The sequence below is a fragment of the Anomalospiza imberbis genome, chromosome 7 (genome assembly GCF_031753505.1).
Source record: "Anomalospiza imberbis isolate Cuckoo-Finch-1a 21T00152 chromosome 7, ASM3175350v1, whole genome shotgun sequence".
NCBI classification, from domain to species: domain Eukaryota; kingdom Metazoa; phylum Chordata; class Aves; order Passeriformes; family Viduidae; genus Anomalospiza; species Anomalospiza imberbis.
This window is the reverse complement of record NC_089687.1, coordinates 1,523,291-1,541,313: the sequence shown is the minus strand read 5'-3', so window position 1 is coordinate 1,541,313 and position 18,023 is coordinate 1,523,291. Positions and strand designations below refer to the sequence as shown.

Genomic DNA, 18,023 nt, shown 5'->3' with positions numbered 1-18,023 from the left:
ATGATCTTGGAGGGTTTTTCCAACCCCAGGGATTCTGTGATTCCTTGCTCCACATACAAAGTTTTCCCTTGTTTGCCTTGTGTAGCAGCAGTTCTGTGACAATGATTTCCCCAGGCCCCACCCAAGTGATTGTGGTACTGCAGGGGCAGGGGATTTCTTTCCGTGGCTGCACTGGCCTAAAGAATTTCATTCCCTTGGATAAAGCAAAATAAAACTCTTCATTTGAAGTATTTGCTATAAAAAGGAGGATCCTGCCCCCATCTGGCCTCCCTGGGAGGGAACAGCTGGAGCGAGAAATCCCAGATTCACAGAGCTGCAAATCCTGCTTTGGAAGGGACTCACAGGGATCATCCAATCCATCTCCTGGCCCTGCACAGGACAGCCACAGGAATCCTTGCCAGCATCTCAGGGACGGGCTGGCATGGGAACACTGAGTCCCCAGCCACTGTCTGTGCTCAGAAACAGACAGTAATTCCAGCTTTGGATGCAGGTGGGTGGCAGAGAAGTGGAGATCATTAGAACCTTCCTGGAGCAGCTCCAGTCCTGCCATCGCCTGTTTGGGATGCAGGGGGGTCCCAGCGTGCTGTGTGCTGGGAATATCCACCCTGCCATCTGCCAGGGCACGCCAAGGGACCACAGTGCCCTCAGCAAAGCTGTGCCCACCACCAGGAAACACAACAACGATGGCTTCATTCCCTTTGCCTCCCTAAATCCCGGCCATGGCACAGGTTCTGTGTCACTGCCAGGCAGAGACACCCTCTGGCAAAATGACCCGGCCTCAGAGCTGAGCTGTCGCTTCCCCAGAGCTGTGAGGAGGAAAAGGGAGGAAAAACCCAGTGGTCAAAATCCTGAGGGGCCTCTTGCTTCCAGAGAAGCAGAATTAAGGTTTCATCTTTTAAATCTCCAAGGAGCTGAAGCCCAGATATCCTCCAACCCCTTCCCCCTCTCCCTGCTCCATCCACCCTGTCATTCCTTCACTGGTGCTGCTGCTCCTAGCAGGAAAACCCTGCAAGAATGGGATTTTGTCACCTTATCTCAGTTAGGAGACCTAACTTTCCAATATGCACAGTTTATGCATTATCCCAGCATTCTCTTAGAAACACCAGGAATGAACGGTCTCGGCACGTGGTGGGAAAATTGTTGTGCCTGGATTCAGGCTGCCCTTGCCCACGGGATGGCAAAGAGGGGCTGTTCCTCCCTGTCCCTGTGCTCCCCAGGGAGCAGCCCCCACTGCTGAACTCTGTCAGCACTCCAGGGTTTTATCCTGCAGAAAAGGGAGCTCAGGGGGGACCCTATTTTTATCTACAACTTACCTGAAAGGAGGGTGCAGCCAGCTGGGGCTCAGGACCTGCTCCCAGGGAACAAGGGATGAGAGGGAGCAGCTTCAACCTGTGCCAGAGGAGGGTTAAGTTGGGTATTAGGGAAAACTTCTTCCTGGAAAGCGTTGTCCAGCCCTGGCACGGCTGCCCAGGGCAGTGGTGGAGTGCCCATCCCTGTAGGACAATCCAGACATTGGCTTTTCTCAGGAAGCTTTGCACATCAAGGAAAATTCAGGATTTCCCTCCATTCATCACCTACACCTGCTCCCTGCAGCACCTTTGGCATCCCAGGCACGGTGGATCTCCAAGAAATTCCCTGGCCAGCTCCACACAGACAGTTGGGTTGATTTGCTGCTTACACAGCTGATTTCCACCCATTAACCCAGGTTCCAAAGCCAAACCCACAAAAACGACTCAACATCTGTGAGGATCCTGCAGCACAAAGCCCTCCCTCCTTCAACATTTACACTAAATCTTTTTTTCTGTACAAAAATTTAGACAATTTTCATTGTTCCCACGGAAATTTGCATGACCTTTTTGCGCGACCTCTTTACATAACCCCGCGAGTTGCCTACACATATATACACACATACATTTGAAACAGAAGAAAACCCTTCCAGTTCTGAAGAATGAAGGTAAAAACTGTCAGAACTGAAAAATTAATGACAAGAATTAACTGTATTTATTGTCAATATTGTTGACTATTCTGTAGCTTTACATGTATTTCATCCCCATATTATAATAAAAACATTCAGAATGACTCAATACAGACTGTGCAACAAGAGCAACACAACCTGTAATTTAAAAAGTGGTAATAGCATCACGAAAGTATTAATTATTAATTTAAAATGTGTTGTTTAAAAAAACAACATTGAAGGAGAACAGAGCAGTTAACTTTTATACACTCAAAAAAAAGAGCCAAAAGGTGACATTTTCTGTTCAAAAGCCTATTCACAGTTCCATACACCAGGCACAAAGGCCAAAGGAATGCACAGCTGGGCTAAACCAGACAAAAATAAAGTGTGAGAACGGTGGCTTCTCTTTTAATCACCTAATATTTAACTGGATTCCAAGGAAAACTGAAGTCAGTTTTCAGAAGTTCTATCAAAGTCAAGGAATAATGGAGTTAAGAGGGACAGGCAGGAAAAGACCTGGCTTTAAGGCAGCTCAGCATTCCTTCACCCGCCCGCAAAAATGTCCCAGGAGAGCCACGGAATCCCAGACTGGTTTGGGTTGGAAGGGACCTTAAAGATCATTTAATTCCACCCCTGCCATGTCAGGGACACCTCCCACTGCCCCAGGCTGCCCCAAGCCCCAGTGTCCAGCCTGGCCTGGGGCACTGCCAGGGATGCAGGGCAGCAGCACCAGGGAGGAACTGCAGCCAGAGCCCACCCTGCTGGGAAAAGCGTGTCCCAAAGGAAACAACTCCAGCCAGCACAGCTAAAAGCGGAGGTGGAAGGATAAGGAATGCGCAAAGGCATTTTGGCATCTCCTGCACCATCCCAACACGGGGGTTTGCTGCAATTCCTTATTCCTCAGAACTCCCAGAAGTCCGTCCCTGTGCGTTATTTACAGGGAGGTCATTCCATGGGATCACCCCATGGATGCAGCTGGAAGGGACCCAAGGAGGGCACCCCATGGGATCACCCCATGGATGCAGCTGGAGGGACCCAAGGAGGTCACCCCATGGGATCACCCCATGGATGCAGCTGGAGGGACCCAAGGAGGTCACCCCATGGGATCACCCCATGGATGCAGCTGGAAGGGACCCAAGGAGGTCATTCCATGGGATCACCCCATGGATGCAGCTGGAGGGACCCAAGGAGGTCATTCCATGGGATCACCCCATGGATGCAGCTGGAAGGGACCCAAGGAGGTCATTCCATGGGATCACCCCATGGATGCAGCTGGAGGGACCCAAGGAGGTCATTCCATGGGATCACCCCATGGATGCAGCTGGAAGGGACCCAAGGAGGTCATTCCATGGGATCACCCCATGGATGCAGCTGGAAGGGACCCAAGGAGGTCATTCCATGGGATCACCCCATGGATGCAGCTGGAAGGGACCCAAGGAGGTCATTCCATGGGATCACCCCATGGATGCAGCTGGAGGGACCCAAGGAGGTCATTCCATGGATGCAGCTGGAAGGGACCCAAGGAGGTCATTCCATGGGATCACCCCATGGATGCAGCTGGAAGGGACCCAAGGAGGTCATTCCATGGGATCACCCCATGGATGCAGCTGGAAGGGACCCAAGGAGGTCATTCCATGGGATCACCCCATGGATGCAGCTGGAGGGACCCAAGGAGCCCCAAATGCCCACCCAGGGCTGGTGGGGCTGCAGAGCTGGGCAGGATCACTCTTTGCACAACCCTGGGATCACCAAGGCTGGAAAAGACCTCCAAGGTCACCGAGTCCAACCTGTGCCCGACCCCCGCTTGGCACCCAGCCCCGAGCACCGAGTGCCACATCCAGCCCACAAATACCAAACTGGGAATTTGATCCCCTAACGCTAACTTTGGCTCCATGTCTTTTGCTTTTTAAGGAGTTTCCTGCAGCCCCCCAGCGCTCACAGGTAGCTGTGTGTGATTTGTGGGTAGGGAAGAGGGGCACACCCCTGCAATTCAGCATTTCTGACAGGAAAACAACATTTCACACTCACTTTAATTCCCAGTCTTGACACCAGCCAGCACAGACTTACCACCAAACTTTCCCCAAATAAATTACCCCCATCACAGGCTGGGCGGAACAGCCCATTTCACCCCAGAAACACCTAAACAGCCCCAAAAACCAGGTCAGAAATCACATATTTGCTTGAAAACTTTCACTGCAACTCCCACACACAAAGTTTAATGCAAACAGGCACATTTTTACAAGTGTTTTCAACCTAAAATCATAAATACTGGTAGGTTTTAAAGAATTAGCAATTGACATCATCTATAAATGCATAAATATGATGGTACAGAGTTCCCCAGCCCAAATTTGTGTTTGCTCCACTTCAACAAGAATTAAGAGAACGGAGTGAGTCCCCTTCAGCTGCATGAAAACCAGAGTCTGAAAGAGAGAAAGTGGCAAAGGGGAAACAATTCAAGGAATGCTCTGATCAAATTTCAGGGGGGAAAAATTGCTTAACAGAATCCTGGTTTTCCTTTGCCATAATAAATAGCTCTATAAAAGGTTTTGGCTAAATGACTTTAATACCCATGTGTGAGTGCAGGCACAGCAGTGCTCCAGCTGGGAGCTGCCAGGCTTGGGATTCATCTGAAGCCATCATTTTATACATTCTGAAATGAAATTTTCCTGCAGTCTCAGCGTTGGCCACGTCCTGGCTGAATTTCTTTCAGGAAGGTGACCAAGTCTGGAGCGGGAGAAGCACAAAGTAGAAGCGATCAAAGGAAAGGCGGCCGCGGCGTGGGCATCGCCGCGGGCACTCGCGATGTTCCTCCCCTCTGCAAACCCCGGCCAGGGCACAGCACCTGCCTGGAGCCGGCTTGGACCCGAGCATGGCAGGCTAAAACCTGCTCCAAGCCCAGCCTTGCACCCTGAGGCAGCTCCGGAGAGCCGAGCCCGAGGGCTGGAAAGAAAACCGAGGGTGCTGAGACATCCAGGGACACTAGCACGGACACAGCGACACCGGGGCTGTCCCCATTGCTCGGTCCCACACCTCGTTACCCACAGGCTGAGCTGTTTGATTTTTTAACCTCTGCAAGAATCCAGCTTGCCTTGGCCCCCTCCCCAGTGAGACACAGAGAGCACTGAGCTGAAGACGACCAAGGAAGCATTCCCAGCCTTCCATGCAAAGCAGCATTTTCTGGCTTCCCCCGGTCTCAGAGTTTTGTACATTTCCAAATAGGAAAAGCTTAAAAACCCCACCCAGCTCTGTCCTTACCCAAAGTCTGGCTTAAAAGGCTCAGGGTGGTAAAGTGACTCCACTGTGGATAAAGCTACAATAGAAAAATTCACTGGTAAGGCCCTCTGAAGGCAAGGAGAGAATTCCTGCTCCCGATTCTCACACATTAAATAAAAAGCCACAGTGGCAGCCCCTTACAATTAATTCATCATTTTTGGCCATTTAAGGTATTCACCACAACAACAAATTCAAGTCACATCTGGATTTATAACCAGGCCACATCTGCATTATCACGAGTGCAAAGATATTTTCCTTCCTCAGTGCCACGGGATCAGCCCTGCCCTGCCCAGGGCTGCCCAGCACATCCATCTCAATTAGCTGAAAACGACTTTCCAGACCTAATTAATCTGACAGTGACAAACTTCGTGTTCCACCAGCCAGCGAGGAAGGAAGCACTGCCACCAGGAGCTTCCCAAGGCCAAGGATTCCTGGATTCAGTTATTTAAACAGTCCCTCGACAGGAACTGCAGCCAAGCACCCTGACACAAGGACAAATTCAGTATTTCCCGTCCCAAAGCAAACTCAGTGATGCCTGATAAATGGAAAAGTGCTTGGAATGGCAGGGATGGGAGAACTGTAACAAATTTATCACAAATCCTGTTAAAGCTGGGGTGTGGGGAGGGGAAAACCCACTCATGTCCACACACTGGGAGGCTTTTATAGGTATCTATCTCTGTTCTAAGGGAATGGGAAGTAAAGCTGATTATGGAATTATTTAGGCACTTGAGCTGCAGAGACGTGGAAGGTGCTGGTCAGGTGCATTTACCATTCACACACCTACACAATGCCCAGCAGAGCAGCTGCTCAGCCTCCCAAAAAGAAAAGATATTAAAAAATGAAGCTGTTCACATTCCCCAAGTTTATTTTCCACCTCTCCTCACAATTAAAGGCCTGTATAATTCCCAGATGCCAGAAGCAGCATATTCCAGAGATGATTTACCAAACTGATGATCTTCTGAACCAAAAGAAACATCTGAAGTATCAGATTATTGAAATATGACCTTTTTTTTTTTTTTGCTACTAAAATGCCATTTTGCAGCATTACTTCAATAACCATTTTTAAGGCCCCTCCTTTTTCCTAAGAATGAATTTCATGGAGAACAAAGGCAAAGCCTGAGCTTCAGCTGAAGCCAAGGCAGCAGAACCCCGAGAGTGAAACAGCAGCATCACACACCAAGGTCACACCCAGGGTAAGGCAACCCCTGCCCAGCAGTCCCCAGTGGGAGCAGCACTGATGCAAAGCTCCCTGGATTTTCTATGGACACAGCTGGGAGAAAAATGGGAATTCCCCTACAGGGAAAAGAAAAAAGCTGTCAACAAGGAGCACTGACACAAAGCACAAAGGGGTCGAGAGATCAAAAGTTTGGCTGCTCTTCTCAGTGACTAAATTTAAAACATTTCTAAGTTCACACACGTGCACTTCAAAGCACCATCAGAGCAAATATTCCAGGTGAGAGTCTGGAATCGATCAAAGAGTCTGGAATTGATCACAGCAAATATTCCAGGTGAGAGTCAGGAATCGATCAAAGAGTCTGGAATTGATCACAGCAAATATTCCAGGTGAGAGTCAGGAATCGATCAAAGAGTCTGGAATTGATCACAGCAAATATTCCAGGTGAGAGTCTGGAATCGATCAAAGAGTGGAATTGATCACACAGGCTGGAATTGATCACAGCAAATATTCCAGGTGAGAGTCTGGAATTGATCAAAGAGTCTGGAATTGATCACACAGGCTGGAATTGATCACAGCCAATATTCCAGGTGAGAGTCTGGAATTGATCACACAGGCTGGAATTGATCACAGCAAATATTCCAGGTGAGAGTCTGGAATTGATCAAAGAGTCTGGAATTGATCACAGCAACCAGGTGAGTCTGGCATTGATCACTCCAGGTGAGTCTGGCATTGTCACTTCTGCTGACAAACCCCACCATCCCCACAAACTGAAAATCAGCATTTAAACCCCAAAAGCCCTGGACAACACCACAATGTGTCAGGAAACATCAGCCACCACTGAATTCTGGCTACAGTTGCCCTGAAAAACACAAAACACACAGAAAGCTCACAGTGACCCATGAGATGGCTGCAGTCAGTTAACACTGGGTCGTTCGCTGACCAACACACAGAAAACAATTGAGTGTTTGCATTCTAAACCCCTCGGGGCACAGAAAACCCGTCTGAGAGCCAGTCCTGAGCTGTGCAGTCACTCCCCGGCCCTGCTGGGCTCTGTGGTCACTGGGGAAACCAAGACAAGGTGAACCTCAGAGGCCACAGCAAGGTAAGTGGCACGGGGAGGGAAAGAGTAAAACCAGCCTAAGTGATGTGTAAACACAGAGTATCTGCTTGCAACACAACCCACACCTGCAGCAACCACCACACCTGCATCAGAGACAGAGTTCCTGCAAACGCACAACCAAGCAGCAGAAATCCCAGCACTGCTCCACCACCAACAGCAACAACTCCTTTTCTGAGCAGCCAGCCCCCAGCTCACCCAACCGGTGTGGACTCAGCCCAGGGAAGACACAAGACTCAAAAACCAAACACTTGGGTTTAGAAGCAAGTCTGCTTTTTCTTTTTTTAGACTAGAAAATGTACAATTCCATTTCAGATGCAAGTGTGCACAGAGCTCTTTGCTTGTAGATACTGTCAGAGAAACTGAGAGAGTCCTTGCATTAAATTGTTAATTCTTCAAACATTGATACATTTTGCAATACACCAGTTAAATACCAAGATCTATGTGCATGCACTAGAGATATATGCATGTACACCTTAATGTTTAACAAAGACAGCAGATCCCCCAGCCAGGGAGTGTTGGAGATACCAAAAATAGATTAAAAAGTTAAATTCTTTCCCTGCCTTTGTTAAATACAGACTTAGAGATTGCTTCCCCTCCTTTCCCCAGGATTCCCCTGCTCCCAGGGAGGCAGGTGGGCAGGAAGGCAGGAGCTGACCAGATTATCCCAGAACCAAAGAGAAGCACCTTAAAAAGTTCAAACTAAGCTTTAGAATGTCTTTAAAATGCCTTTTCCATCCTTACCAGACACGGGGGCTGAGAAAGGGAAGAACATTTTAAACACAGTTTTGTTTCATTTTGCTGAACTCCCAGTGCATCTCCCACAGAAGAGCCTGGCATTTCCAACCATCCCAGTGTCTTCCCAACTGCCTGGATCCTCTAAAGTGGGAATTCTGACCCCCTTCTGCCTGGGACAGCCACCCCAGCAGGAGCTGCACAGGGAAAGGTGGTCCTAGTGTTCTCACACTGCCTGGGGACCATGCAAGGGAGTTCTGCTTTCAGGAAGTTCTGCCCTGGAACTCGTGTGGGTCACCTGCAGCTTTTCAAGTAGTGTCATCTGCTTTGTCCCCATCCAGTCCTCTCCACTGCATATTGACACACCTGCACATTTTAATGTCTGTACATTTTATGTAGCAAAGAGAGTTTTTCCTCTGAAAAACACTTCACTAGAGTCTGACTTGTATGATTCCAGTGACACTTTCAAACATACTTTTGTGCCTCTTCTTTGGTTAAGAAAAAAAAAAGTTACTTTTCCCTTTTTGACAGCCAAAGGTGTTTCTGCCAGACCTGAATCAACCAGCACAGCAGAGAAGGAAAGCAGTGGACAGGACCTGCAGCATCACCCAATCCAATGATGACCACAATAAGAGGAAAACCCATTTAATCTGAAACTCTTTGGCAAATTTGTTCTGTTTGCCAACCCTGGAATTCGAAGCTCAATCCATGTGCCCCAATCCATTCCAGCCCTAATCCAAAAATCATGTGGAAAAACAAGCAATGGGCTGAAGAGAGAGTTTGTTGATCAGGCTGTGGAGAGCCAAGGTGTGACTGATGTTACAGCCGTACGGACACGGAGGGACTGGAGACACGGGGACGTGGCCGTGTCGCAGATCAGCACTACTGCCAACATACTGATTCAGCTTTGCACTGGTCTGAGCAGACTGCAATTAACCTAGGACTGAGGTATAAATATACACAAATATGTACAGTACACGTACAGGAGAAGAGTTCTGCATTTGTAACATCGGCAGCCTCAGAAATACCGGAGAGTCGATACCTACGCCAGAGATTCATTCGCTCGCTGATTTACTGCAATAGTGAAGCCAACAACTTCCACTAGAGAGGGCTACAATGGGATCATAAAACTCTAAATTGAAAGCTCCTTCCTCTCGCTCCATCCTCCCCACGCCCACGCCGGACTGTTCCGAGGGGCAGCTTGAAAAGAAGGTTGGTCACAGCTTTGAACATCCTCCGAGGAACCCGAACCAACCTGGAGCCCCAAGTGCTCCTTTGCTCCTGTGCCTGCTCCCAGTTCCTGTTCCTGTCCGTGTGTGTGTGTGTGTGCAGCTATGTAGAAAATACAGTTGCCATCAGTTCAGTATAAATACATCCACCCCACCAATCTGCCACTGGAACAGCTCTGCTGCAGCAATGTCTGTGCAAAGAGGTCATTAAAAATCATCTGATCTTCAGCCGGGACATCATCCACTCCAGTCCTTGGCACAGCCTGGGAACACAAGAGAGAACATTTAGGGAATGCAGGCACTTCTCAGGATAACTCCAAAGGTAACTCCACAGCACCAATTTAATTTCTTCCCAAGAACTCTGAATCCTTTCTGGAAACTCTTCACTCCCTGTATGGCACTTCCTAGATCTTATTATATCATCTATGGCCAGAGAATTCAGATCCCAGATCTTCAAGACGTGAAGTTCTCTCTAGTTAGGATTACTCTTAAAAACCAGATTTCAGTTTGGCTCTACCTCATCAAGCCCAAATCATATCAAGTCTTATCTCTGTGAGGTGACATCGTGGATTTGATGTAGATTTGGTGTTCTGAGCCCAAAAATCTTAAAAGTATCAAGATTAGGAAGCTGTGAGGGCCCTGGCACAGGGTGCCCAGAGCCGCTGTGGCTGCCCCTGGATCCCTGGCAGTGCCCAAGGCCAGGCTGGTCACCGGGGCTTGGAGCAGCCTGGGATGGTGCAAGGTGTCCCTTCCAAGGCAGGGCTGGGATGGGATTTTAAGGTCCTTTGCAACCCAAACCATACTGGGATTCTGGGATTCTGGATAGGGGAGGAATGTGAGTTAAACCCAAATACCATAACACAACCCCCAGAGTAATTCCAGATTCCCCTCCTGTGGACACAAATCCCTCTTACCCCTCTCCAGTGAGAGCACAGCAGGCCTGAATGTGCCACTGGTGATCCTTAATTGAAGTCAGCTTCAGGAACTGGGAGATCTCAGCTACTGTCATGCACTCCTTCACATCCTGCTTGTTAGCAAAGATCAGCAATCCTGCTTTCTTCAGGTCCTGGGGACAAAGGAGAGGAGGTCATGAGAGAGCAGCCCTGGGAGGCAGAGGAGGGGACACCAAGGTGCTGCAGGCTGACAGCAGCTGCAGGAAGTCCTCTGATCCAGCTCACCAAGCAGCCAATTCTTGCCATGGATGAGGAGTAAGAATCTCAGGACAATGTTCTGCTGTGCTCCACGAGGATCAGAGCCCTGCGTACCCCTGTACCTGAGAAGCATTCACAGTTTGGAACAGTGACTCCAGGGATAAGCTTATTTTACCTCAAATTGCATGGAAATACATGAAGGCACGGGTGTATTATTGAAAATCTTTCCCTTGGAAAGCAGAAAGGTGTTCCCAGGAAGCCAAGCCAGCTCAAGCACTGAGCTGCCTATCAGGCACACACACTCCTGTTTGCAAAGCAGCCAAATTAATTCCCAAATAATCAACTGCTCCAGAAAATAGCTGGAACTGAGCTGGACAACTCAATTTTGCCTTAACAGCAACTCCATGGAACTGGCCAGGAGAAAGAAAAGAGCAAAGAAAAGGAGCAAAGAAAAGCGATTTTAAATCAATATTTGACTTTCACCGCTGCTCTCTCCCAACGTCACAGCCACGTCTGGAGAGGGAGCCTGGGAACATCCTGCTGGGACACAAAGGGCACATTCACTGCTCCCAAATGGGCTCCACTCTGCCTGGTATTCCAGGCCTTCCCTGCGGCAAAACCAGCTCCTTAACAACTTCATCTTCCTTTCGACATCAGGAAACAGAAGATGCAGGTTTTTGCAACAGCCTGAGGAGTCCAGCTCTGCAATGCCAGTCCTGGACAGCAGCACCAAACCCCACCATGCCACATTTAACACCCCACAGCCTGACCTGCTCTGTTAGAATTGACTTTATTAAAAAACTATTTAAATTAAGCATCAAAAATTAGAAAAGCAAAAACAAAACCAACAAAAAACCCCCAAACAAAACAAACAAACACACAAAAAAACCCACCAAAAATTAAAACTTGAAAGATCCTATGCAAAGCCCTTGTTTTTCCTCAAAGGAAATCCATAGGCAGGCTGTGCCCTTCCTGCAGGCTCCCAAACTGTGGCTATAGGTTAAATATAGTTGGAATATTTTAGGCTATAATGCCATCATTTTTATGCTTTTTTTTTTTTTTTTTTTTTTTTTTTAATTCTGACACTTAAATTTGGAAGCTCAGTGTCAGCTCGCACACCCTGATCCAGTTTGCATTCAGGTCATGCCACAGATGCTGCCTGGCTTTTACATCAGCCCAGCTCAGGTTCAGAGCTGACCCAGGGCTCAGGTTTAAGGAGGGTCTGTACAACTTAGCAATTCCCACTCTGCAATTCCAAATACCCACAGAGCAGTGGCTGCTACAGCCACGGGCTGAACTTCCTTCAGTTTCAGAGCTGCGTGCTCTAACACACACTGGAAAGGTTGTAAAACTTCAGGCAACCGTGAAGATATCAAAAATAATGAATAAATTATTGCAGGAAACCACGGGGTTTTATAGGCTCTAATTCAGATATAACATGAAGTACAAAACCCACAGATGTCCCTGACAGGTCCCTACTGCTTTTCACTGGAGCACTCTGACAGGCTACTTCTGTAATTCGGTATTAATTAACAGCTTTGCTGGGAGTTCCACAGAAGACAGTGCAGCAGGGACAAGGCAGTTCAGGGTGTAAATCTGCTTCCCTTGGTGTGTATCAGCCAGGTAATTAAAATACATATTAAATAAATATTAAAATGCATATTAAAGACGCAGGGTGCACTCACCTCGTGTGCTAACATTTTATACAGCTCTTCTTTAGTCACAGAAATTCTCTCTCTGTCTGTGCTGTCCACCACAACTATCACAAACTGCAAAAAGGGAGAGTTGTTAGGCAGAGAAACCCCTGCTGTTCCCAGTCCCAGCCCATTATCCAGCTGGATTATCAGGCACCACCCCTGCTCCCAAACCTCCCTCCAGCCCCAGTAATCCCACAGGCCTGGGGTTATCCACTCTTGTGCTGTGCTTTGGGTACAAAGGCAGCTCTGACACAACTTTTCACTTTCTGTTCTCCATTTTTCAGGGAAAAATTCGTATTGAAAGCAAGAAAATTCTCTGTAAACACAGACTTGGTTTTGTTCTCAGCTTGGTGTAACTGAGGCACCACACAGATCCCTCAAATTATTTGCTGCAGCCTTTAAAACAAAGTGCATCATTTTTCTTTGTCTAGGTCAAGAACTAACATGCAAATAGGTATTTGCACAGGATTAAAAGAGTCCTGAAGCTCCAAACTCCAAGAACACACTCCCAGCTTCATTTAGGCTGGAAAAGAACCTTAAAGAATCACAGCACCTCACAGGGGTGAACTGGAGAACAAAGGTAATTACTGTGATAATTGTATCTAACCACACAAAGCATAATTTATATCATATAAATAACTGTATTTAGATTGTATTTGATAACAGATAGGAAACCTTGATTTAAAGCATTATTTTTATCAAGTTGTGTGCTGGATAAAATTTACATACATATATTTATATGTGCATTTATATACATATATATATATAATATACTGATGTGTGTGTGTATGCAACTGCACCTCTGAAGAGTTCTGAAAACTCCTGGGGGTGTTTAAGCTGGTGGTGACAGGAGCTTGTGAGGCAGAGCTGCCAACATTTTGGAGGAAAACTTTTGGGCTGTCAGGCAGGTTGTGGAGCAGCCACCGCAGAGCGAGTGACAGCAAGGGGAATTGTGCAATTCCCAGGGAAGTGAGGGCCAGCCCCAGAGGATGAGCAGAGTGGCAGATGGCAGCCCCAGGCCCCTGGCAGCCGTGCCCCAGGGCTGTCACCTCGGTGTTGGTGTAGTAGGTGTTCCAGGAGGAGCGCAGGGACTCCTGGCCCCCGATGTCCCACATCAGGAAGCGCGTGTTGTTCACCACGATCTCCTCCACGTTGCTCCCGATGGTGGGAGAGGTGTGAACCACCTCGTTCATGGAGCTGCACAGGGAACAGGGAACAGGGACAGTCACCCAAGGTCACCCGTGCAAGTGCACCCCAGGCAGAGAAGCTCAGCAAACATCCCTGGGCAGCCAAGGCAAGGTTTGATGGCGGAAGGTGCAGAAACGTAAATAAAAACAGCAATAAAAAGGACTCGGTGAACTATGGAATAATCAAATTACAGAGCTGAGAGAGCACTGGTGAACAAAATGTGTTATAATTAATGACACCACGTTGCTGAGAGCATTTTTGCTTCAAGAAGCTTTTGGGAGCACTCAGCTCTTCCTTCTCCAGGCCCATTTTGGCTCACATGGGACAGAGCAGTTGTTTTGCTTCAAGAATGTGGTTAAGCCACAAGATTTCCAAGTTTCAGCAGAACAACAACTCATCCTCCAGCTCCACCAGAAACACTTCACCCACTCCATCCCGTTCTCCTTCCAGGGCAGGCCACTAAAACCAGACTTAATGCTTCATGTCCTAACTTCCTCCTCTTCTACCCTCAGCACAGTCCAATGCACAACTTTTTGGAGACAAATGCAGCCATTAAATATTTCAAATATATTGTTTAGAGATACTGAGTGTGACTGTCACCAAGAACACCGGTTTCACATCAAACAACCAAATGTGTGCTCTGGCTTCTCCAAAAGTTCAGGCTATTAAAACTCTACTGTAACAGGCAAAAAAAAAAAAATTAACAGTAGCTCCAAGGCAAACCATCTGTGTTCAAAAGAACTTAATTATTTTTTCTTCTGATCATCTTGATATAGCTTTTCATTTTGTATGAGCCTTTTTGAAGTTCCAGCAGAGCTTTTAGTTACAGTGACAGCAATTTGAGACTTGTAATGGTGCTGGGATATTTCCTGAAGAGGATACAGAGAGCCAAGGAGATAAAGGGATGGTGCAGTGTTCTGAAAAGCAATCCCAGTTACCCTGGGCCAGTGCAAGGAAAGCTGAGCATGAGAATGGGAGGAAAGGAAGTGTCTGCAAGAGGCAAAATGGCATCTGCAAAGATGGGGTAGGGTCAAGGAGGAGTAAGGCAGGAGAATAAGGGAGCTGGGAAAGTGCTCTGGAGTCCAAGTGGGTACAAAGAAAAAGGGGACAGACAGATCTGTATGAGAGGGAAAAGAAAGCACCGAAACTGCAGAAATGAGGGGAGGAACTGCAAGACATTTGTGGAGGAAGTGGATTAAAAAAACCACCAAAGACAGCCCTCGACTACAGGAGTTCCCAGTCTTAAGAAATACCCTTCATTCTGTTTGTGCTTTTTAACACCTCTCACCCTCTATAAATCACCTTCACCTTCACCTTTCACTCTCCCTGCAGCGTGGCAGGGCACCAGCAGCCAGAAATGTTTTGGGAAAGGCAAAGCAGGCTGGAATGTGACAAACCCCAACCACTTCCAGAAAGCCAATTTTAAATGTGGGCTTGGAGCAGCACGGCCACACCGTTTAACAGGAATTATTTCTGACTCAGGAACACTCCTCAGTGCCACACGCTGCACGTGGGAAAGGGCCAATCTGTCCCCAGCACAAACAGACCTTGAGCTGCCTGTGTCACCCAGCAGCTTCTGAGCCTGTGGACAGACTGGTATCCTCTATCAAACTGCAGCTGGGGAACTGAGATATGAAGCTCATTCGAGCTCCATGTAAACCAGGAGCAAGGCTAATGCAAGGCACGCACGAATCAACGCTGCTGTTGAAGGCAGAAGGTGCAGGACAGCACAGAGGTGTTGTCCTGGGTTTGTGCTGGTACCAGCCTTCCTCCTTCATCCCATCCCAAACACCAAACTGATCTCAGCACTGGGGACACAAGTCAGGGCAGGCAGAGGTGCTTTGCCACTGACCTGTCTGCTGTTTAAATGTGTGGCGTGGATCAGTTTTGCAACAGTGTCCCGTGGCCAGCACTCACTACAATCGTATTTTATGGGGCTGGCGGAGAGCCGAGGCCATGACACCGAGGGCGGCTGGGAGTGTGTGCTAACAGCAGGTGATGTGATCCAAACCCCTCTGAACAAAACCTCATTCATGCAGCAGAGCCCGTCCCAAACTCCAGCCACCCTCTGCCACCTGGAAAGCTGTGAGTGAAAGCACCCAGGGCCACGCAGCACACCTGGAAACGCCCCGAGCGTCCCCGCAGGTCCTACTTACAATTGGTACAGAATGGTCGTTTTCCCTGCATTGTCCAGGCCCACAATGATCACTTTGTGCTCTGCAATGAAAACAGCACTGGTAAGTCACAGCTGCTGGGTCTGCATCAAAGTTAGTGCCACGTTTGCCACTGCTTTCCTGAGCCGACGGTGCCCAGCTCCAGGTGCCGTGGCCAGGTGCGCTTGTGGGCCAGCCCGGAAAGTTTGGGTGGGCAAGGAAGGGACTGGCAACTTCTCGCCCTCCACAGAACCATTCCTGAGAGATCTCAGAAGGATGTTTCCCATCTCTGGCTGCCAATGTCACGCTGGGATCCTCTTCTGCAGCCTGTATCAAACCCCATCCCCCCAGCTCTCAACCCCACTTTCAACTTTTCAGCTCCCAACTCCACTTGCCCTTCACCCAGGCAATCTCCTGATGTCTTTGCAAAGAACAGGTAAAGCCCAACCAGGCTGGTGTGATCCCTGTGCCGCCCTTTCCCTCCTGGGGAACAGATGTGCCCTCCAACACTTCACAGGACACATTCACCCACTTTGGCCTTGGACACGTCACCAGGGGCTCCACAACCCACCTCTGACACTTTGGAGCCCAATGCCCCGATCAATTCTTGCTTCCCTTCAGCACCTCCTCTCCTGTGCATCACAAAAGTGGCTGGGAACTCTACCACTGGTGGTGTCAAGCACACCCAAACTGATGACTTCCAGTTTGGGAGAGCACAGCCAGCTCTCAGCTCTGTTACGCAACTTTCACTTGCACAAACAAGCAGACCAGTCAAGTAAAAGCTTGGTGAGAAGGGGGTTACTCTCCTCCTTCCCCGTGTCCATCAAGAGCAACAAAAAACATTAAAAACATGCCCAAGCTTCAGACTCTGAGATCAGTCCCTGCCAGCCAACAACACTCACACTGATTTATCCCACAGGAGAGGGAGGAGACGGGGGTCAGGTAAGTGGGCTTTTCTCGGGTTTGATTTTACCAATATTGTGTGGTTTTGCAGAGTTGTCTTTTATGCCCTCCAACACAAATTCCAGCTTTAATAACTTTGCATAACTGCACAATATTGTAAAAGCGTCTGCTTACCCGACCCCACACAACTAGGAACTTTTGTTTCGGGTGGGATGCTGCCAGCATAGTGGATGTTAGGAAATCAGTTGGAACAGAAGGCCTAAGGTGGGGCTGGATGCTACAGGACAAAAATATTTTGCTGCATTCGCACTACGCGTTAACGGGGACATAACTGGGACGTTCAACGAGCAGGTGTGAGAGTACTGAGGCTCACTCAGAATCAAACTCCAACGGCTTCAGAGACACGGAAAGGCCATCAGGAGGTGTTTTGTAGTTAAAGCTACAACTCTCATGAACACCTTGCTGCAGGGAGACAGGTGTTAAAAATCCCAGAATGGTTTGCGTTGGAAGAGAAATCAAGGCTCACCCAGCGCCACCCCTGCCACGGCAGGGACACCTTCCCCTGTCCCAGGCTGCTCCCAGCCCCAGCGTCCAACCTGGCCTGGGACACTTGCAGGGATCCAGGGGCAGCCACAGCCGAAGCCATAAATAACATTTGCCCCGTGAACGAGCCCCTTGTCGAGGATTGCCACTAAAACCCACACTCTGCCGACAGCGAGAGGAACCCACCCGCCGCGCCGCGGCCGCGCTCCTCTGGCACACGTCAATAATTTAACAGGCGGCCGTCAGGAAACGAGCACTCCGGTAATTGGAAAAAAGGTGGAAAAACAACAAAAAAAAAGGTTAAAGCCCCGACTTCCCGGAGCCCGTGCGGCCGCCCCGGAGCGCGCGTGGGTCCCTCCCGGAGCTCCCCGGTGCCCCCGGGCCTCACCCTGGTGGTTGAAGAGCCTCCAGATCCTGGTGAAGAGGATCCCCATCCTCGGCCGGGCGCTCCGGGCCTCGCCGGCCGCGGCTCTGCGGGGCCGCGGGCGCTCAGGGCCCGGCGCAGCGCCCCGAGTGCCGGCTGGGGCCGCGCCGGGGCCGCTGCGGCTCGGACATCGCCGCGGGGTGGGGACGGGGCTCGGGAGCAGCGGCGGCGGCGGCGGGAGCGGAGCGGCGGCGGCGGGAGCGGAGCAGCGCCCGCGGCCGCCTCACGGACGGGCCGGGCCGGGCCGGGCCGGGCGCGCGGCGCTGACGCGCGGGGGCGGCACCGCGGCCGCCATTACACGGCACCGCCTCACGGCTGATCCCGGCTGAGCGGGCGAGGGAGCCCGGAGCCCGGCCCGGCCCTCCTCCCTGCCAGCGGCACCTCCCGCCTCACGGCTGATCCCGGCTGAGCGGGCGAGGGAGCCCGGAGCCCGGCCCGGCCCTCCTCCCTGCCACAGGCACCTCCCGCCTCACGGCTGA

At 49.6% G+C, this 18,023-nt stretch overlaps 1 protein-coding gene across 1 annotated transcript; it reads right to left on the bottom strand.

The window, feature by feature from the left end:
* Window positions 1–7,772: 7,772 nt before the first annotated feature.
* Window positions 7,773–17,781, bottom strand: ARL5A (ADP ribosylation factor like GTPase 5A). The gene is made up of 6 exons (XM_068195086.1): window positions 17,509–17,781; window positions 15,678–15,738; window positions 13,383–13,530; window positions 12,322–12,405; window positions 10,400–10,551; window positions 7,773–9,748 (listed from the first exon to the last, which is right to left on the bottom strand). The coding sequence occupies exons 1-6, from the start codon at window positions 17,552–17,554 to the stop codon at window positions 9,700–9,702; spliced, it is 540 nt and encodes a 179-aa protein (XP_068051187.1). The 5' UTR covers window positions 17,555–17,781; the 3' UTR covers window positions 7,773–9,699.
* Window positions 17,782–18,023: the final 242 nt, after the last annotated feature.